At 37.6% G+C, this 21,948-nt stretch overlaps 2 protein-coding genes, 1 long non-coding RNA gene, 1 other non-coding gene and 1 pseudogene across 5 annotated transcripts; 3 read left to right on the top strand and 2 right to left on the bottom strand.

Annotated features, from left to right (window-relative positions):
- Positions 1 to 4,398: 4,398 nt before the first annotated feature.
- Positions 4,399 to 5,786, bottom strand: LOC103331043 (uncharacterized; annotated as a pseudogene).
- A 4,338-nt stretch (positions 5,787 to 10,124) lies between these two features.
- Positions 10,125 to 12,107, top strand: LOC103331078 (uncharacterized). Its single transcript, XM_008233694.2, has one exon. The coding sequence runs from the start codon at positions 10,125 to 10,127 to the stop codon at positions 12,105 to 12,107; it is 1,983 nt and encodes a 660-aa protein (XP_008231916.2).
- On the bottom strand, positions 10,497 to 10,603 carry LOC148916785 (small nucleolar RNA R71). Its single transcript, XR_016127542.1, has one exon. It is a non-coding gene; the product is annotated as a small nucleolar RNA R71 (small nucleolar RNA).
- A 1,875-nt stretch (positions 12,108 to 13,982) lies between the features above and the next one.
- LOC148916784 (uncharacterized) lies at positions 13,983 to 16,050 on the top strand. The gene is made up of 3 exons (XR_016126718.1): positions 13,983 to 14,278; positions 15,616 to 15,699; positions 15,851 to 16,050. It is a non-coding gene; the product is annotated as an uncharacterized LOC148916784 (long non-coding RNA).
- A 791-nt stretch (positions 16,051 to 16,841) lies between these two features.
- LOC148916783 (uncharacterized) lies at positions 16,842 to 20,173 on the top strand. 2 transcript variants are annotated; one of them, XM_089051722.1, is made up of 4 exons: positions 16,842 to 16,946; positions 17,596 to 17,671; positions 18,262 to 18,710; positions 19,519 to 20,173. In XM_089051722.1, the coding sequence occupies exons 3-4, from the start codon at positions 18,459 to 18,461 to the stop codon at positions 19,987 to 19,989; spliced, it is 723 nt and encodes a 240-aa protein (XP_088907848.1). In that variant the 5' UTR covers positions 16,842 to 16,946; positions 17,596 to 17,671; positions 18,262 to 18,458; the 3' UTR covers positions 19,990 to 20,173. The 2 variants fall into 2 exon arrangements, with proteins under 2 accessions (XP_088907848.1, XP_088907847.1); XM_089051721.1 differs by having other exon boundaries at positions 18,178 to 18,710.
- Positions 20,174 to 21,948: the final 1,775 nt, after the last annotated feature.

The following is a 21,948-nucleotide window of genomic DNA, read 5'->3' as shown; positions in this document are numbered from 1 at the left end:
GTTATATGCATGTTTGACGCATTAAATTATTGTAAAAACATTGTGGGTAGTTCTGCTAGAATCATTTGAACCCATTTGTGTAAATTGCATGAGATTATATTGTGCGTGTTGTCGGATGAGTTATAAAATGTGTTTTATGCAGGTGGAAATTTTGGGGAAATGTTCAATTTACAGGGGAGATCATGCGAAATTTCGCAGAAGTCTCATGCCCTTAATCCTCTCTGTAAACGAGGACATAGATTTAAGGAGTGAACCCGGCATGGGGTGATGCCGGGGTCTCCGCAGGTTAAATCGCCTCGGGTTCCGGAAATTCGGGCGGGTCCTCACACAATGAGAGCACATGGGTCAAGTTTACTTCGTTGATGGGAATAAACATGAACATAAGCAACACATCCAAACACCTTCGGAGGTAGCTTGGAGACCGAAACTGGAGGAGTATGGGCATAAAATACATCAAGCGGAGTCTTGAAATCTAGAACCCGACTAGGGTACGGTTAATCAAATAGGTTGCGGCCAAAACACCATGTCCCCAAAGATGGTGGGAACAGACATATCCAACATAAGAGAGCGAGCAACTTCAAGTAATTGACGATTCATACGTTCAGACACACCATTCTGTTGAGGAGTGAATGGAGTGGTAGTTTGATGGATGATACCTTGATCATGGAAGAACTGGGTCAAGGTATAATTCACATATTCACCTCCGTTATCAGTTTGAAATACTTTAACACTGACATGAAACTAAGTAGACACCATGGCACAAAACTCAGGAAGAATAGAGGCAACATCATGTTTATTCTTCATCAAATATACCCATGTTAAGCGAGTGCAATCATCAATGAACGTGACAAACCAACGGAAACCATGAGAAGTCACACGGGCAGGGCCCCATACATCAGAATGTACTAACTCAAAAGGCAGTGCAGCTTTATTATTACTCAAAGGAAAAACAGTACGGTGGCTCTTGGCCATTACACAAGTCTCACATTTGAAGCTAGACTCATCACACGAACTAAATAATGAAGGAAACAAATGCTTAAGATAACCAAATGAAGGATGTCCTAAGCGACGATGCCACAGCCAAAGTTGTTGTTTGTCTTTGACACTACCACCCTGGACTTTATTAGCCACACACCCACGAACTGCTGTAGCCGTAATGTAAGTAGTACAACCCCCTATCCGTTTACCATGCCCAATCTTCGCGTGAGTCTTGAGATCCTGGAAAAAACAATGGGTAGAATAGAAAGTAGCGGAAGCATTAAGTGTATCAAGTAAACGCCTAACAGACAACAAATTGCAACGAATATTTGGAACCAAAAGAGCATGGGACAGAGGTAAAGAAGGAGTGAGGTGGATGGTACCTTCATCGGTAACTGGGGAAGTTAAACCATTAGCATTAGTAATATAGGGGTCACGAGGGTTACGAGACAACTCATCAAACATATTGGTATCATAAGTCATATGATCAGAAGCACCAGTGTCAATTATCCAAGTATTAGAACCCATACCTGGCATGGTATCGGAAGCACACAGATTTGCAGACGGGGCCGGAGGACAGGTCCCATCTTGTGTCATAGTGCAGGCGGCCTTGGGACCGTATATACGAGCTTTGTAGTCAGCAAACCAATCAGGATAACCATGCTCCTTAAAGCACTTCTCAGAGTAGTGATTCCCATTACAATGAAGACATTTAGGAGGACCGTCAAGAGAGCTAGGGGTAGAGCCAGCAGGACGCGACCCAGCAAAACTAGAAAATTTTCTGGATGAGGGGCGACCGGTTACGTCGTGCTGTGCGACCGGTTGTTGACGTGCTGGGTTGACTTTGAGGGCCATAGAACCTCCTCCAAGCATAGCGGACTGACAGGTGTCTTCCTCCATAACCATGGCATAGGCCTCAAGAGGGGGCGGGACAGGACTAAGAGCAAGGATACGGCTACGGACACCATCATATGGTAGATCAAGTCCTCCAAGAAAATCATAAACTCGATCGGCTTCAAGTTCTTTCAAACGGCAAGCCCCATCATCAGTACAACTATATTCATGTGGACGCAGACAATCAATCTCTTGCCAGATAGCATGGAGTTTTTCATAGAACACTTTGATAGATTCACCATTCTGACACGTAAGGATTGACTGCCGTCGGAGTTGAAACAGACGAGAACTATTTTGAGTCACAGTATAAGTCTTCCGAGCGGCTTCCCATATATCAAAAACAGTAGCACCATGTTCAAACAAAGCACAAACTGGCTTAGTCATGGAACCGAGAAGCCATGATGCACCAGACAATTATTTTCTTCCCATTCGGCATAGGCAGTGGAATCTTTAGATGGAGCAGGCTTCTTCCCATTGATCCAACTTGCCATACGACGACTAGTAATTGGAATACCCGCACCACGAGACCAAGACGCATAATTAGAGCCATCCAATTTGTCAGAAGTAATCGGGGTAGAGTAATCACGCGAGGGACGTTCCTCCTTTGTTGTAGATGCACTGGCACCCATCACGACTTTGGAATTATCACCCATGATAGCAGTGGAAAAACACAACACGAAGCAGATACGACAAACACAGCACAGTCACAAGCACAAGAACCCTAAAAGGAATTAAGGCACACAGTAGAACACGAGTGGGCACAACACACACAGGTCACCAGAAAGTCGGCTCTGATGCCAAGTCAAACAATATGGATAGAATATTTCAGATATATTTCATTCTTCGAAAGGAGGTATTTATAATACAAGGTTACAAACCTTAGTAGGGTTATACTAGGAAATAAGAAAAGTCATAATTACATAATATCTATACAAAGAGGAAACAAATAAAATCCTAATAGAATAAGAAAGAAATATTCTAATAGGACTAGGATATCTCGCCAACAATTTCCGGCAATGGTCTAGTAATCAAGAGGTGTGTTGAGGCGCTACCAATTTCTGAGATTCCATTTTAAGTTGCATAAGGCAATACCTTTCTTCTCAATTGATGTATCCAGTATTCATTCCACACATATATTTTGTCTATGATTCTTCTATCTCATTAACTGGAATTGATGTGTGTTGGGGACAAAATGTAACAGATTTATCTATTTCATAATTTCCAATCAAGGTTTATTGAAATTAGACATTAATTGTAAACAGGCATCCAAATATTTCCAACATATTTCTGTTGAAAGATTATGTCTCATTATACTAGTGATGTTGCTGGTATTGGCAAGGTACAAGAATCCCAGCATGTCTAAATGATGTGAAGTTGCTGCAACTCAACTGCAGGATTTTTGATAATCTTGCAAAAGGCACGAAATGGGATTTGGAACAATTGAAACTGCAAGATGAAAAGTTTGACGGGCAATGATAGTGTCATCCATATTTTGTAGTTTTCGAACTCCTGTCTAGATTGCGAATGGATTTTGGTTCTTTGAATACCAGTTGTTGTTTGAACAGCCCTGGTAGAGCTAACATCTCCAATGGCTCCATTTACCCAAAAAGAATTTGGCTTTACAAACTAGGAAAAAACGGGCAGGAATTACAACTTTATTCTTTGTTCACGGAAGCGCATTATTATTGTCATTGCATGACCGGATAGCTACTACAGATGTCGAATGTTCAATTTTATGCACAAAAAAATTACAAGGGGCTTCTCATAGTCAAAAAGATAACTAGAACTTACAATGTGAACTGACATCAAGTAAAATTTATGACAGGAATAAATGTCCCTACAACAAAAACAAAAATTCACTTCAGATAGAATTATTATAACAAGGGAGCGGTACACAGCAGTGTAAATGCAGACAAACATGCACGGCATCCCTGGAGCGCTCCAAACCGCCCGCATTGCCGCAAATAAAAAGCTCCCCATTGAATTGGCTCAAAACAACATATTGAAGCATCACTAACTTGGTTATATTCCTACATAAGCCACATTGTGCAACAAATACAAGCCTATACCTCATTTTTCAGCAGGAAACTAAAAGAAAATAAAACCACCCGTAGAAAAACAACTGATTCAATTATGCAAAAATTAGGTCATACTGAACAAACATGGAGCAATTTTTTATCACCCTAGACCAAAGTGAGGGTGAAACAGTAACTTCCATGACTTTACCAACCCCTACAGCAGCAAAGTTCTAGAAGATGGCACCTTGATAGCCAACTAGTGCAGCAAACTTCCATGTTCATTATATGCACCTTAGGTAGGATATCCACTTCTCTGAGCTGAAATTTCAAAGGCATATATTTTCAAAAGAAGAACAGGCGCACTTCAATTTGGACAAGTAAGATACAAATCTACACACAAATACAAATGGTGCTTTTTTTATGAATAGATAACCGAAAATAAAAAATGAGAGAAGAAAAGTTCAAACCGATGAAATACTCTTAAAATACGGAATTTATGCTTGCTTGCTTCTTTTTTCTTTTTCTTTTTTTTTCAAAAGAAAGGCTGACTTTATTAGGAATAATTTTGCCATAATGGAGGTTTGTTAAATAAACCGAACAATTCAAAAAATTACACATGAAATCAGCTAAGAAGACAATTTCTTCTGGGAACAATTGATTTCTCTTGGAAGTCAATAGTTAAAAGCTTCGCCTTTTGAGGCCAAGTTTACAGAAGAAACATTTTGTAATTACAAAGATGAAATTTTCCCATTAGCACAGAGGTAGATAAATAAGAAGCATGCAGCCCTCTCTGATGCATAAACAGCAGATGGCAGCCCGAGGACAACATTGAATTATTTATATTAGTTCACCATCATATGATCAAACCCTCCTCTGGCCTGAAGTGCAGGAACCCGACTAACGCAACATTGTGAAGCAACTGCTGCAGCCATCTCCTTGTAGTTGGATCTTCACGAAGGCAACCACTAAAGGTAGCATCTCTTAATGCCTCTGGAAGACAACTTCTTAAAGCATCACAAGCCCTTGCGTTATCTGACAATCGAAGATAACATCGGATAATATGTTTTAATAAGCGCAATGAATGCTGCTCAGCAAGTGATGCTACCATGGTTCCCAAGACTTGACCTACTACAAAAAACCGCTCAGCTGTAGTACAAATATAATCCAAGCCCACATCATCTAACAAAATCTTTTGAACAAAAAATGTGGCCACTGTTTTTGAGAGTTCACTACCCATTTCCATAGTGCGCAGGCACAGTGGAATTATTTCTGTTGACAGAAGAAAACTAATCACTTCTGTATCATCGACCTTCACTAAGGCACCAATGAACCTAAGCTAGTAAGCCTCAAGTACTCGAAAGGCCTTGACTTGCTTGTTGTATTAAGGAAAGGGTACAAATATAAAGGTATATGAGCATTGAGGAATAACATTCTTGTGTCTGGGTGAGAAGCCACACACTGAAGAAGAGCTAGAGCATTGCAAACTCGATTTGATTGAGCAGGAGTTAAATTTGGTGGTGACAGAACAGGGTAAATTGAAACTATCTCCTGTAGCAGAGCATCAGTAGTACCAAAAGATTTCCACAACAATGGAGCCAAATCTTGAAATAATTATATCTTCTTCGAGAGTTCAAGGAGGGCACTTTCACGAAGATCAGGGTTACTGAGTTCGAGCACCAATTGCTCAGCTGATGCCATTTTTGGCTCCTTGTTAGGCTGAGCTCCGGCGGCACTGGAATTAGAAGCGATCAGGTCTCCAAACGGTGCGCTCATGTAAAGAAACTAGCGCAGATTCGGCATTTCATAGCAGAAAACTTTCAAAGCTTGAAACTTTTACCATCAGTTTCTCAGAGTTTCCAATTTTCTACGAGTTTCCGTTGAGGGAGAGAGAATGAGAGAGAGTGTGTAGAGAGAGAGTTTGCTTCTTAAGCAAATGGAAAAACACAAAATATTGTGCCCAACCCTCTCATGTTTCTATAACTACACCACTACCCTGCTGATTCCAATCGAACAAAATTTGTACTTAAAATTATCTTTTAATCCCAATTCTTAAGAAACGAATTTTTAGAATTATGATTTGCGCTGAACTAATATGCCCCTGTGCGGGGCTTCCTTCGGGGGCCCACATGCATATGGGTCACATCTGGACGATTCCCCAGCACAATTTTCTTTACATGTGAGGAAGTGTGTTTGATGTGCATAAGCTTTATGTGTAGTTGAGGCAGGCTAAAGAGTTTTGTTCATTACTACAAAAATTGAAATAGACGACAGGGGAAAACCGTCGTCATATCCGACATCTTTTGAGTGACAAACTATGATGGTGCATCATCGTCTATTAAATGTAAAAATGACGCTTTTACTATAAACCGTTGTCTTGTCTATTAACTGTAAAGACAACGATTTTTTGAAGAGAACTGTCGTCTATTATTTCTAAACAAGGACATGTTCAACGAGATCCACAAGATAAAGAGCACAAAGGGCCGAGGATTTCAAAAGAAAGGAGGCTAGGGTTTTGGAGCTTCACAATTATCAGGAGCTTTAGGACATAGATTGAAAAATGCGGGTTCGCGAAGCGCCCCGGATTCACTTAAGCGGAATTTTTATTAGCCCGTCTTGGAAAGACGACTGTGACTTCTTTCAACTGTCGTGCTATTAAAATGAACTAATTTGAAAGATGACGGTGACTTCTTTCAATCATCGTGCTATTAAAATCAACTAAGGGTTTCGAACTGCACAACGATGGTTATTATAACACAAATCATGGTTTGTAATGGTTTTTAAAACCACAACGGTTTTTTCATTTTGCATCATGTATCGTTGTTTTATATTATTGTAGTAGTGGTTCTACATGAGGTCATTGAAATAACCAAAAGTAAATGAAACTGCCCTTATATGCATCTTAAACAATTGTTCCCTGACCTCATTACCAAATTTAAGAGGCATATGGAAAATTCCTTCCAATTAAAGTCTAAAAAATTACAAACTTCCCAGTGATATTTGAATACGCCTATTCCTCCAAAACTGAGTTTGAGGGATACCTTGATGGATTCATCATTTGAATATGCCTCTGCCAGGAATATTCTTCCCAAAATTTCTACATGAAGAAAAGAACTGAAAGGACAGAACGTACCTGAAGAAATACAGATGGAAGCTTTGTCTCACCAATTATACGCAAATATGACTCCACCTGCACATAAAGAAGTTTAATTCTCTAACATTCCAAAACATGGAAAGCAGGGAAATGGTTTAAGACAGAATGCAGAAGCAAGCAATGCACAAAATGTTGTAAACATACTACTAGCATATAATCCTCAAATGTTACACTAATAGCAGTACTATAAAAAGGTGAATGCAGCACTACATCTTCTCTGCTCAATTTATCAGGGATTGTTGAACTCAATGGCAAAAAGAACGAAAACCTTAGCAATTTTTGCAACCCCAAAATGTTTTTCATCACAAATAACGAACATAGAGTAATGCTTCAATTCCCAATGAGGTAAACTAAATCTCAAGGAAAAATCCACCTGTGAGGTCTCAAACGTTATATGCATCAAATGGTTTCAAAGTAACTTACATAATTTTATAACTAACTAGAACACATGGCACCTGTAAGTTATATTTCAAATTCTTTGACGTGAAAACTCATCCTCCTAACACGACGCGCCCACGATTTTCCCATCAATTGTTGATGGTCTAAGTTAATGGATGAGACTATTTGAGGAGGCTAAATATTTAAGGGAGACATTGACCAAAAGTTCAACAGTAACCTTTGAAATCACACAAAATTTAGGGAGGCATGCATGCTATAACATTTCTTTACCATATAATAACTAAAATAGCACCTTTTTAATGACATTGAATAAACCATTTATAAACATAAGGTGTAAAATTAAAGTTACATACTACAGATGATCTCAACTGACTATCTGCAGAATCATCATCCTCTCCAAATCCCTCAGCAATCAACTTCATCAAGTTATGTGCCACCTTGACATTTACCAAATCTCCCGCATGTTCAAACACTTTATTCAATTTCAGGCATGGATGACATTGGTTGTTTAATAAACAATAACAAAATACTCCATCTATATGTATTACTCTGACTTGGATAAACCATTGATTACTTGGTGCAAATTGCTCTGCGTGCTCCACACATCGAGAAGCTATATATGTTTTGTAATTGTTATCATTAATGCTAATCAATATCAATCATACAATCCACAATCTCTTCCACATTGGAGGACTTGGTCATCTTGTACAATAGTTAAAATGTTTTTCGCTTCAGAATATCATCTGGGTCCTGCGTCATGCATCTCAAACGTCATCTAAATTAAAAGTTTAAAGCATGATTTGAAACCAATCCATCAAACCCAACAGAATTCTCTCACCTCTAAGCAATCAGTGCCCATATATTTATTGCTCTGCTATCTCTGGACTAATCTTTATTAGTCGACCAAGGGCATTGATGCCCATATATTTCAAATTATGACTGTCACTCTGTCCACCAAATATACAACAAGGAATTGGTGTTTAACTCTCCAAAACTACTACAAAATAGTTAAACCACGACACAAAATAGACGACGGTGCATCTTAAAACCGTCATTATGTTTCAAAAGACGATGGTGTTTTTAAAACCGTCATGATATATGATAAGTGTATTATTTCCTATATTTTTATACCTTTTATATGTAGGTTTTGTAGGGAAAGTTAATTAAAAAGAGTATTATTACTTTACTTTCCTTATTTTCAGCTATTCTACGCTCTTGGAAGGATTTCAACTAAAAATCGACTTTTCGAATGCATTTTAGTGCAAGGCCTAGAAGAAAGCTAAGACATTGAAGATCATTGTATCAAAGTTTCATAATTTTCTACCAAGCCAAATGCTCCAGACCTGCAAGTCAAGACAGCCTAAGTTGAAATCCCGTCAGAACTGCACTGCTGTAGAAGATTGAAGATTTGAATATCTTTCCAATATTTCCTAGTGGCGTGTAATATATGCTTGGAAAGCTTAGAGATAAAGCTACGTTTCTCATATTTTTCCAGAATTTTCTAGGAAGTGGAACGACCCCAAAACGTGCGTGCAAGTTGGCTGACGTGTTTCCAAGTCAAAGAAGGATTCTTTCCTAGTTTGTTTCCTTAATTGTTTGAGATTTTGTTTTGCTTTAGGAGAGTTTTTCTAGACCTTTTTGAAGTAGGGTTTAGTTGTTTTATACTATATAAGGTCACCCTAGGATCTCTTCATACCATCATCTTTTTCCACTATCATCTTCCCATATACAATTTTCATACAGCCACAAATATATCAGAAAGAGAGCCAAGAATTTGTTCTGTTGCTGTGGAGAGAATCCAGAGATCAAATCCATCGGCCAAATCGGTTTTATGACAATAATTCTCTTATTTATCTTTTCTTTTGTCATGAACTAATTTTCCTTGCTAGGGCTACGATGTAGCCTAACCATGAATACTTAATTTTTATAGTTATATTAATTTCTGATTATTATCCCATGTTGAGTATTTGTTATTGTTCTTAATGCTTTGAATATCTGGCCAATATTTAATTGATTTGATGATCCAAGCGGAGACCGAGAGGAGATGTTTGGTGTTTGCTTCTTATAACAAATACCATGTCTTGAATGAGTGCTCGAGAGGGACTAACATGACACATGCAGTTTTCTTGCAGGTTCTCATAGAACTTAATGGGTTCTTGATTTTCTAAATCGGTTGCTCGAGAGAGAATGGGTTGTTAATTAAGAATACTTTTGGTTGAGCCCGAGAGGGGATATCGAATGAATTAGGAGAAACCAAGTGTCAACATGGGTAGTAATTAGGGTTAATTGGCTATAAAAATTAAGTGGAATTGGTTATGGTGAAATCAGATGCTCTAGTGTCTCATCATCTTGATTTTCTATCATTAATTAAATTGCTATTTTTCATAATTGTTTTAGTTTACTTAAATCAATCAATCTTCTTAATCATCTATTCAAATAAACTTCCGAATTAATCATAATTGGTAGTTAATAGGAAATTACAGTCTTCGTGGGAACGACACTCTACTTATTTCTATATTACTTGTACGGATTGTGCGCTTGCAATAATTTCACAACAAGTTTTTGGCGCCGCTGCCGGGGACTGTTTTATTTTCTTTTAATATCAACATATTTTAATTCGGTGTTTAATTTGAATTTTTTTTTATTTTTTTCAAGTACGTTGAATTTTTCCGACACCTCCACCTATGGCGACGGCGAGAAAGAGCAATGAGGGAATTTGGCCCCCTGGCAACTCCTCAGCGATCCGACGTCCTGCTATTGCAGCCAACAATTTTGAGATCAAACCAGCCATGATCACCATGCTGCAGAATTCATCCGTATTTTGTGGTCTGCCAAATGAAGATCCAAATATACATCTTGCGATATTTTTGGAGATTTGTGACACGTCCAAGTTCAATGGGGTAACTGATGATGCGATTCGTTTAAGGCTATTCCCCTTCTCCTTGAAGGATAAAGCCAAGCTTTGGTTACTGTCACAACCACAAGACTCCATCCGTACTTGGGATGATTTATCTAAGAAATTCCTTGCTAAATTTTTTCCCCCAGCCAAAACTGCGAAATTCCAACAAGATATTATGTCATTCGCTCAATATGATAAGGAGCCTCTATATGAAGCTTGGGAACGATTTAAAGATTTATTGCGCAAATGTCCTCACCATGAGCTACCAACCTGGATTCAAGTTCAGACTTTCTACAATGGGTTGAGTCAAACAAGCAGGACACTAGTTGATGCAGCTGCTGGAGGGGCTTTAATGGTAAAAACGGCCACCGAAGCATTTGAATTATTTGAGACTATGGCATCCAACAACTACCAATGGCCGAATGAGAGAATGAATCCGAAACCCGCAGGGGTCCTGGAAGTTGATGCCATGGCTTTGTTAACAGCACAAATTTCTAACCTTACTAAAAAAGTTGATTCTTTAAGTGTTAATGCTGTGAACACTAATACTAATTTTGGTTGTGATTTTTGTGCAGGTTCTCATCCAAGTTCTGAGTGCACTACAGGGAACCCATTCGCGTCCGTTGAGCAAGTAAATCAAGTTGTAGAATTTAATCGACAAAGGAATGATCCTTATTCCAACATGTACAACCCCGGTGGGCGAAATCATCCAAATTTTTCATGGAGCAATACTCAGAATGTGCAGAGACCACCACCTAGCTTTCTGGCTCAAGAGAAGAAAATAAATTTGGAAGATGCGCTTACCCAGTTGACTATGTCTACCACCCAATTTATGACAGAAACAAAAACCCAGTTTCAAAATCAGGGCACCTCTATTCGGAATTTGGAGATGCAAGTAGGCCAACTAGCTAATGTATTGAGTGGAAGAAATCAAGGAGTATTGCCAAGCCAACCAGAAATTAATCCGAAAAATCAAGAACAAGTAATGGCAATCACAATTTGGGAAAAGAAGCAAGTAAATATAGCGGTCGACTTGGAAAAAGAAAAATTAGAAAAAGAGAAAGAAGCTGAGAAATCCCAAGAAGAAGAAAATTATGTTGTTATGCCAACTCCTTCTCCTTCATTGAAGCCATATGTCCCACCGATCCCTTTTCCGCTAAGGTTGAAGAAAAATAAAATTGATGAGCAATCTTCTAATTTCTTGGAGACGTTCAAAAAGGTGCAAATCAACATTCCATACGCTGCAACTTTGGAACAAATGCCAAGTTATGAAAAATTCATGAAAGACATCCTCTTGAAGAAAAGGAAATTTGGTGATCATGAGAAAATCCAACTGACTGAAGAATGTAGCGCCATTCTGCAACGAAAGCTTCCACCAAAGAAAAAAGATAAAGGGAGTTTTAAAATTCCATGCACTATTGGAAATAATTTCTTTGAAAGAGCTTTATGTGATTTGGGTTCTAGCATTAACTTACTACCTTTATCTGTTGCTAAAAAGATTGGTATTGGTGAAATTAAACCCACTACTATTTCTTTGCAGATGGCGGATAGGTCAATCACATACCCAGATGGAATTATAGAGGATGTTCTAGTAAAGGTTGATACACTCATATTTCCGGCGGATTTTCTGGTTTTGGATATGGAAGAAGATTCTGACACGCGGCTAATTTTGGGCCGCCCATTCCTGATTACTTCACGCACTCTGATTGACGTAGAAGAAGGCTTACTAACTTTGAGAGTTGGGAATGAACGACATCAAAGTTTTTGAAGCAATTAAATTTCCAAGAGAAGCGGAGGATTGTTTTCACATGGAATTAATAGATGAAATTGCTTCAGACACATTTAAAAAGGAGAATCCGAGCAATCCATTGGAATCTACATTGGTCCATGCTGCTACCTCCCAAGATGACAACCCCATGGTTGCTGAATATGCCTTATATTTGGATGCATCACAACCATACCATCCAAGGCAAAGGAATCAGTTCGAACCACTAGGAGCAGCACCTCCTAAGGCAGCACCTTCTGTGATTGCTGCACCTACACTCACTCTGAGCCATCAATCAGTGCCCATATATTTATTGCTCTGCTATCTCTGGACTAATCTTTATTAGTCGACCAAGGGCATCGATGCCCATATATTTCAAATTATGACTGTCACTCTGTCCACCAAATATACAACAAGGAATTGGTGTTTAACTCTCCAAAACTACTACGAAATAGTTAAACCACGACACAAAATAGACGACGGTGCATCTTAAAACCGTCATTATGTTTCAAAAGACGATGGTGTTTTTAAAATCGTCATGATATATCATCTTATACACTACTAGCGTTAGATTGATTTTTAAAAGACGACGCTTGTCACTAACAAGAGTCGTCTTTTAAAACACGCTGAACAAAAAAAAGGGCACTTGATTTTTAAAAGACAATGCTTGTCACTAACAAGCGTCAGCTTTTAAAACACGATTAAAAAAAGGCCGCTTAAGTGAATTAGCGCTCGACAAATTTTCAGATTTTCCCCGTCTCTGAAAACCTTATATCTCCCTCCTTGAAACCCTCCTCAGCTCTTTGAAACACCCTTATGAACTCTCTACAAAATGATCAGAAAATCGATATCAATGAAGGAGTTGAGAGATTCAGGTCTTTGCAGATCCAAAAATGGAGAGGGAGGTTCTGTATCTGAGAATCAAAGTTGGTTGGATGGTGAAGATCTCGATCTCCATACTCTTTAACGATGATCTCCATCTCAGGCGTTCAACTCTCGCATCAACCTCAGCGGCTTGGTCCGGTTAGCTCTCCAATTTGTAGTCGCGATCTAGAAAGACTCATCAAAATCGATCGTGCAGGCCACTTCAGGCCCATGGTGTCGTCACCACTTCAGGCCCTTGGCCCTCGCACTCCTCTAAAGGTCCAAGCCCTATAATTGTCCTAATCTCCTGATAATTGTGAAGATCGAAACCCTAGCCTCCTACCTTTCGAAAGGTTTGATTTGAAAGTCACTTAATCTCTCAATACCCTTCTATATCTTGCCAGTGAATTCGAGATTAGTCTCTTCGCGTTTCTGGTATGTTATCTCTCCCGATTTGATTTTCTGTCTCTCTTGATTTGTTTGGTTTGTTTACATTATTTTTTTTTTATTTCTGGTTTCTTTTTAGATTGTTTCATTTGGTTTTCAGGAGATGAGGAGGAAGCTTGGGATTAACTAGTTACTGAGATTGGTGGACATATAACAACTTTATGAAAAAATTAAGCATACAAGGTCGGTTTGCAAAGATGGATTGACTGGCTTTTTCAAGTCACTACAAGAAAATAGGCCTTCTATGACCAAATTTTATGTGGCGCTGAAAATTTCGTCACATTTGGTATAAGTGAGAATTTTGCAAGTCATCACCTAAAAGTCTTGAAGGGACGTAGCAAAATTTTCGCTCTATGTTCGTCATGTCGTCACATATTAAATAGCGGGAAATCTTGGCGCCCAATTTTTTTACTAAACGTGACGAATAATGCACATTCTTCACAGAGCATGAAAGTGAGGCCCATAAATTTTATTGGGTGAAGATTGGCAGCGTCACATATGGCCCAAAAGAAAAAGGGAAAAAAAAACAAAGAAAACCCCCAACGGTTCATTCAACCTAATCGAAGCTTCAGTCCCTTCATCCTCATCACTAGCTACGCTCTCATCCACAAACCACTGGCGACGACGACGACCACTCCTCCTCTCTCTCTCTCTCTCTCTCTCTCTCTCTCTCTCTCTCTCTCTTTCTCCCTCTCTCCCTTACTCCCTCTGTCTCCCCCTTCAAGTGACCCATTGTCTCCCACATTCAATCACCAACAAATTCTCATTTCAATCTATTCCCTCGACAATGACCACAGCTAATTAAGGCCACCTTCCACTTGTAATCTCTCATCCCCTTGACCCCCACTCTAAAAAACCCATAGGTAAATAGAAATTCTTCATTGATTGTTAAATTGTTGATTGTTATTTCCCTGTTCAATTGTTGATTTTTATTTGATATCTTTTTGTTGGCTTTTTCTGTATATTTGAGGTAAAATAGAAATTTCTAATGGGCATTGCAGTGCTCTTCGTTAATTTTGATTCATGCTTTAATTTGTTATGCATCTGTTATGCATTATTGAGAAGGTAGGCATCAACATTGTTAGTGAGAATGACCACAAAGTCTAGATACTTATTAGGAGCCGGAACAGCCTCATTCTGCTTCTGGTATTCTATGTTCCGTTTCACTGACGAGCTGCTGTTGTGGCTGTATCCATCACCCCCTGTTGTAACTTGAACTGTCGCCTTAAAACTCTTGTAGTGTTTCGTGACCTCTCCTTCTACAGTTCAGAAGGCGATTGATTTGTTTTTCTCATCTATGGATTCAACTCTCTTTCGAAACCTCAGAAAAATTTCCTATCATGGTTTTAGAGAACCAATTAATTAAGGTGGAGGTTAGGTTTATGATAAATAATAGTCCAGCTATGAAATTGACAGTTATGATTGAATGTATGACAATATAAGAGCAGTTTATAATGATTATTTTATCACTCCAGTATATTATAATAGTAATTAATATTATATTTGTTACTTGCAGCAAAGTAAGTCCATTGCTTGATTGAGTCCACAGAGTTGCCGTCACCTTTAAGCACCTGTAGATCCTTTATAATATTAGGGCAGATCTTGGGCAAAAGGTACCCTTTGCTAAGAAAGATTTCGTAGAACTTGTTAGCACTGGCTTTGATCTCGGTTTGGACTTCTATGTTTGCTATTTGAGCCATATATTATGTATTGTTCAATTGAGAGTTGTATAACGTACCTTTGTAATTTGTATGAAATTAGCTAGAGCCTGGTGAAAAATATATAACTCTCTCTCTCTCTCTCTCTCTCTCACTTGGTCTTTATATAGAAGAAAGAAATTGCAGACATCACGTGTATAATGTATCCTCTTGACTACTTTAGCCAATATTATTTACGATATGCGTATAAATTGAAATATATTTCAAAAGTTGATGTATGATGCATGTATATATTCGAAAGGTAAGTTTCTTTTACGTTCTGGTTTGTGTTGTTTTGATTCATGCTTTAATTTGTAATCTGAACATGGCCAAATATGAGAAATTCTATTTTGACAATTTGACTAGATGAGAAATTGTAGAATAACTTATTTTGACAATAATTTCACTCAAAAGATAGAGCATTTGATACAGTTTCAATTTTTGATTTATGTAAATAAATCTACACATGCTCAATAATCGCTGTCGATTTTATCAACTTGTAGGTTTTGGTCTTTTTGTGTTCCAAATCACCATATACCCATTTGTGGAAAGGCTTCTTGGTCCTGTAATGATTCTTGCATTGGAGGGTAATTTTTCAGCTCCTACTCCCTTTGCATTGTTGTAGCTTCTGCATTTTTTTTTTCATGATAAATGTCTTTCGACGTAATGCGTACTGACCTATACTATTCTTTACCTTTGTGGCTCTTTTTTTTCCGGCACATGATTCCCATAATGCAGATTATCACAATACCTCAGCTGTCAAGTTACCCGTTTATAGCAATGTTATCGGGGTTCTCCTTCTACCTGATGTTAAATATTGCATCTGTGCTGAAGAATGTCTTATCTGTAAGTGCAGACATGACTTTATATCTCATTTCAACTAACACACTTGTATGCATCCTTGCGTTACAAAGACTTTGTGAACTACTATTCCACCATCATCTTGATACAAATCTCATTAACAACAAAACCAAACTACAACTCTGTCATCTTAAATTGAAAAAAGTAAAAAGAAAATGACTATGTCTACTACACATCAGTTCACCAATTTGATAAAATTGGGGACCGTTATGAATTTTCAAGATTATATTGTTAGTGACCAATTTCTCATCTTGACAATTGACTGAATTAATTCTACAATTGACTAGGACTTTTGTCATTTGTATTTTGACAATTTGACTCTTCTATGAATCTTGGCAATTTTTTTTCGGAATTTAATACTCTTATGTTCAATGACAGTGGTGTAGATTTCGGCTTATATATCCCAAGTATTCAATTTGATATAAGATAATGTTGTCATATGTTCAATTGGTTGTTGCCCTGGACTTTGCATTCACCATCTTTTGAATTAATTCTCTGTTTTTCTACTTAGAGAAATTAATAGTCAAATTTATTAAAGTTCCATTTCAGATGCAATAATTTTGCTCCTTTCTTTCTTTTCTTAATTATAAACTTTCCCATGAAAAAAATATATTTGCTAATACAAAAAATACCCACAAAAAAAAAAGTTTGAAGTTTTGTTTCAAACCCAGAGGCAGAGAGGCAGAGAGTTCACATATTTCTTTCCTCAACATCATCTGCAATTAGTCATAGGGTGATGCCATTCTAGCTTAAGCTGTCTCAGGATTATCTGGTGTCTGGAGATGTGTCTTTGGTTTATCAGTCACTTATTTGTTCAAACAATATTGGCTGTAACTAGTGTTTCGTATCTAATTGTAGAAAGTAATTTGCAGGTTTTTAGTGAGCAGAAGTTACCATAACTTTATCTTTTGGACAGTATTGTAAAGAATATCGGAAGGGATTTCATAAATATTTTGCTGTCAGACTCCCTGAGGTTAGATTTCTGTTCTTCGTGATGCCTCTCATTTCTCAGCATGTTTTATCTGGTTATGTAAAGCATCTTCTTTATTTCTTGACATGTAACAATGTCTGAATGAACTTGGAATACACAACATATTAAGTTTGAGGATTAACTAATGGCAATCTGGATTAAATTATCTTTGATATCCCCTGGTGTTCACTGCTTACCAATTACATTGTTTCTTTCAAATAAAATGATTTTTTTCTGCACAACGTGTCATTACTACCCCCGTGTGTCACAACCCACGATAGGCTTGACTCACTCCAGGCAGATTACAAAGTAGCCCAACTCCATTTGCCCCTTTGACACAGATTTATAGCTGTGCCTTATAATGGTTAAAACTCAATTTTCTTTAAATCTACACTTCTATCCCAGTTGCATGCTTTTAGCTTAATCGTCTACATTCAATCAACGTTTTTTTTGTGTCATCTACTAACCTATTTGGACTCAAACATGAAATAGCAATAGAAAAGGAAAAGAGATGAAACAACCAAATCATATTCTAGCAACGCTATCAACATACTTTCTATTTGTTTTGATGATGGTGCTTTTGTCCTCTTTGAATTTACATTTTGACTATGAATTGCAAAATAAAAATTTGAATTTGCCTTGGTGGCCTCAGGAATCCCCTGCACTGTGATCAAGATAGACTTTTTACACAATCTACTGGTGGAACTCATAGTTTTAGCTTTGGAAAGGTATTATTTAGTGCCAAATTGTTATGTTTTTTTAAATAATAAAAAACTATTCTTTAGGTTATCTACATTTTTGTCTTTTGTAAATTTCATATTCATTTTAATCAAATCGTTTTTAGTCTTTATATTTAAATATATAATCATTTTAAAATCAACTGCATCATCAACTCATGGCGGGTCAGATGGCAGAACAGCCTTGCATGCAGCTGTGGTTGAGAAGCATTTTATTATCTCATACTTTGGCGTAGTTCTGTTCTAGCTGTTTTAGCAATGGATGTTTTAACTTTGCACACTTTTTCAGCAACTATTATAATATCCAACTCCTTACAATTCTTTATGGACTTTAACTTCAGATAGATGCATTTGGTATTTGAAGTTTCATAGAATAAAATTCCAATCACACAAACACGTATACACATATATATTGAACATAGGGTCATATTAGTTTCACAACTTCTGTATTTTCATTATTTAAACTCAAACTCAAACTCAATATTTGTCATGGTAAGACATCGTGGAATCACTCCTACAATTCAAACAGCAGCTAATCAAAGAAACTGATCACCAAGGCAGAACTCCTCTCTTCTATGCAGCATCCCTTGGCCAACATAGAACAGTTAAACGATTACTAGAACTTGATACTTCTATTGCATATGTTTTGGACAAAGAGGGCCATTCACCAATTCATGTTGCAGCCAGCAAAGGTCATACCTCTGTGATTAGAGAGATCATCCGACATTGCCCAGACTCGGGAGAAATTTGTGACCTATATGGACAGAATGCTCTTCATATGGCGATCGTTGGTGGCAGAGCAAATGTGGTCAGGTATATACTAGAAACACCAGAACTGGAGTGCCTCATAAATCAGCCTGATGTCATTGGAAACACGCCTTTGCATCTCGCAACCACAGAAAGAAAGACTTGGATTATGTATTACTTGATGTGGGATGGAAGAGTGCATCAAAGTTCCATGAACAAATGTGGTCAAGCGGCATTTGACATTGATAGGTCAACTAAGGAATCCAGTATTGCATCTCCCAAGGTGAGTACTAAATACACAATTAATATCCCTTGTATATATAACTGGTAACAATGCTTAAAAAATATGTCGATTGAACCAATATTTTGGAATGCGGGGTAGTGATTTGTTGGCTCGGAGATTGTCTCCTTTTCCTTTTATTTTGGGTATCTCTTTAGTTATTTGTACCAATATGTTGATTGAATCAATGTAGTCATATGAGAAGACAATATGTGTGGTATGCAATGCCTTGTTTTTAGTTAAATTGTTAACAATAGATGTCCATGCTTTCTATTTTCTAAACTTGGTTGCAATCAAACACTATAACAGATTTTTTTAACCTCTATTTGTATTTTTGTTTGTATTTATATTTACTACATTTCTGGAATTTTCTTCCTTGTCCGAGATGTCAAAGATGTAAACTTGAGTCCTAGCCTTGAGATGAACAATTTTGCTTGTGGGAATTAGGTTGGTGCTTAGCATGGTCAACCTTGTTTACCGAGCAAAATTCATTAACATAAAAAAAGCAAGATTTCAGACAAGTCATACTAATTAAGTCTACTACAAAATAAAAACTTCAGTGGGGGGATTCTAGAGATTAAAATTCATATTTTTTTTTTCACTTTAATGCAGGTTTGACGACATCTTATCTTGTTTGATGTTATGAACTAAAAATAAAACTCCAATTTTAATTATAATTAGTACAGGAAAGTTGTACAAGGTTTTTTGCTCCATTTAATTTTCCAGGTGTGGATTTATGGTCATATGTGTTGTGCACTCAAGTCAGTAATGTTGGTTAATTGTGTGGTTTTTCTAAAACTTTATTTTGTAGGATGAGATGAAGAAAATGCAAGATGAGATTAGGGAGAAGTTGATTCAAGAAGCTCCTGAGTGTACTGCACCTGATTCGATACAAGTGCCATTAGATGCTGTGTTTGGAATCATGGGTGAGAAGCTCGGGAGAAGGGGAAGATCAATCCATGGTGTAGGTGTTTTTCCTTGCATGGAGACCTCTAGCTCATCCACTCCTTCTTCAATGGCTTCAAGTTCTGAGTTGAGTGCAATTTATGATCAGCTCAAGATGCTATCAACAAATTTAGTCACTTTGCAAAAGGAGAAGGAAGATTTGAGAGCCCAATTGAGGTCTGTTTTGGCTGCATCTCATGGCCAGACCAGCACCAGCTCTAGAGGTAGTAATGGTGTCCATATTGATGATGACTATTATGATGAACTAGCAAACCAGAATCTTGATGAGAACTTATTTAGGGATTATATCCATATGGAACATACACTTGCTCTCTAGACTTACTTTTGGTTGTACAAAGTCTAGAATTAGTTTGGGATCTTTATTTTGGAACACACTTACTCTCTAGACTTACTTTTAGTTGTACAAAGTGTAGACTTAGTTTTGGATCTTTATTTTGGAACATACAATGTAATTACCTACTTTTTTATTAATGAAAATGCGATTATCTATTTTTATATTATACATTGAAAAGGATGAGAATTGAGAATTGTGATTGGATTTGCACATATTATTCATAATTAGGTACCTTGGTATGGAACATGTGTGACACAGACCTCATCACAATCTGAAGAAATATGTGATGCCAATATCGTCACAATTAAAAAGACATCTTATGTATACATCGTCACATACTACAAAATAATGCGACATGTGCATCGTCACACATTAAAAAATATGTGATGCGCACGTCATCACACACTACATAAATATATGACACCTAAAGGGTCACGTATTGTATAGGAAGGAGCTTTTTATACCAAGTTTAGGAGAGGAATTACTCCTCACAGATGCAGCTAAACCGTGACCCAAATCATGCATCACTAATAGCCGTAGGAAGCTACTAACGGATAGCCACATAATCCGACGTATAGTGACGCAGTATGTGTCACACATATCGGGTATATGTGACGAAGAGAGAAAGCGTCACGTGGGAGAATCGGTGACGGGGTATAGGTGACGAAAGTTGTGACGCTAAAATTGCGTCACATATACTCAACTGTGACGAAATTCCATGTTTCAGTGACGACTACCCCTCTTCACAAAAGGCATGTTTTCTTGTAGTAAGTTTTTCTCAATTTTTTCTTCTTGGTCTTTATTGGTTTTGTAAATAATAAATGTTTGTTGAATAGACTTAGAAAATGGAGAGATTATCTGTTGAAATTAATTGTGCTTTGCTTTTATTTGGTTTTTTCCACCACCATTATGAACAGACTCAAAAAATGGAGAGATTGCTGAGGGAATTAGGAGAACAAGTGCTAAAGTGACAATTTTGTCAAAATATTGCAAAATGTTTTAAGTGAGTTTCATTTCATGGTTAGAATTTCATATTGTACTGATTCTTATGCTTATGCAGTCACTCCGCCAGTCGTGCTGGGAAACCAATTGTGAAATGGACTAAGGTTGTACATTTCATTCACTCTCTCTTCCTTTACTTTTATTGTAGTATAATACCATGATATTCTTGTTACTATTGTTACCATAAGGTGTCCTTGATTAATCATTTTTAGAGCCCTACTCTATTGCAATTGTCTTAGGTGCAAAGTTGGTTGCAGAATAGAGTGCTTCACCCTTCGAATAAGGCACTCAGAAGTTCTGAAGTACCAAAAGGTGCTTCTCATAACCTCTTGTTGCTTTTATGTCTAGGTTGTAGTAATATGTAAGCTTCTAAGGCTTTTTGCAAACTGGTTACATCTAATTATTGTATGGTGAGCTCATTTATTATAGCCAAAATAGAAAAATAGTGAACCACAAACTGACCGAGCTAGTTGAAGTTTTGAATTGTATTATTTACACTAGTTTATAAATTTTTCATTCTATTACCTGCTAGCCACTGAATGTCATATCTAATAAGTTATTTCAGGTTTGAACTGTTTCTGTTTCACATAAGTTTTCAGAAACGCCGCAAGCTTCTCCTTCTTCCCCAGTTTTTCAAATCTGCCCTAACTCTCTCTCCCTCTCTCTCCCTCTCTCTCTTTCTCTCTCTCCCTCTCTCTCTTTCTCTCTCTCTCTCTCTCTCTCTCTCTCTCTCTCCATCGTCACCTCAGCCACTACTCCGCCCCAATTGAGACCCAGCCGCCACAACCCTCGAACCCCGAGCTTCCCGCCGCGCCGTTCATCCTTCCGTCGTTATTTGCTCGGTTTTCATCGAATCTTCGCCGGCGTTGTTCTCTCTCCTTCGAGCACCAAATCCGACAATTGAGGTATGGTTTCTGGACTATTTTTGATACTTTAGCT

Source organism: Prunus mume, linkage group LG5 (genome assembly GCF_029339155.1).
Source record: "Prunus mume cultivar Tortuosa linkage group LG5, ASM2933915v1, whole genome shotgun sequence".
NCBI lineage: Eukaryota > Viridiplantae > Streptophyta > Magnoliopsida > Rosales > Rosaceae > Prunus > Prunus mume.
The sequence above is the reverse complement of the archived record's forward strand: the minus strand, read 5'-3'. Positions and strand labels throughout refer to the sequence as shown.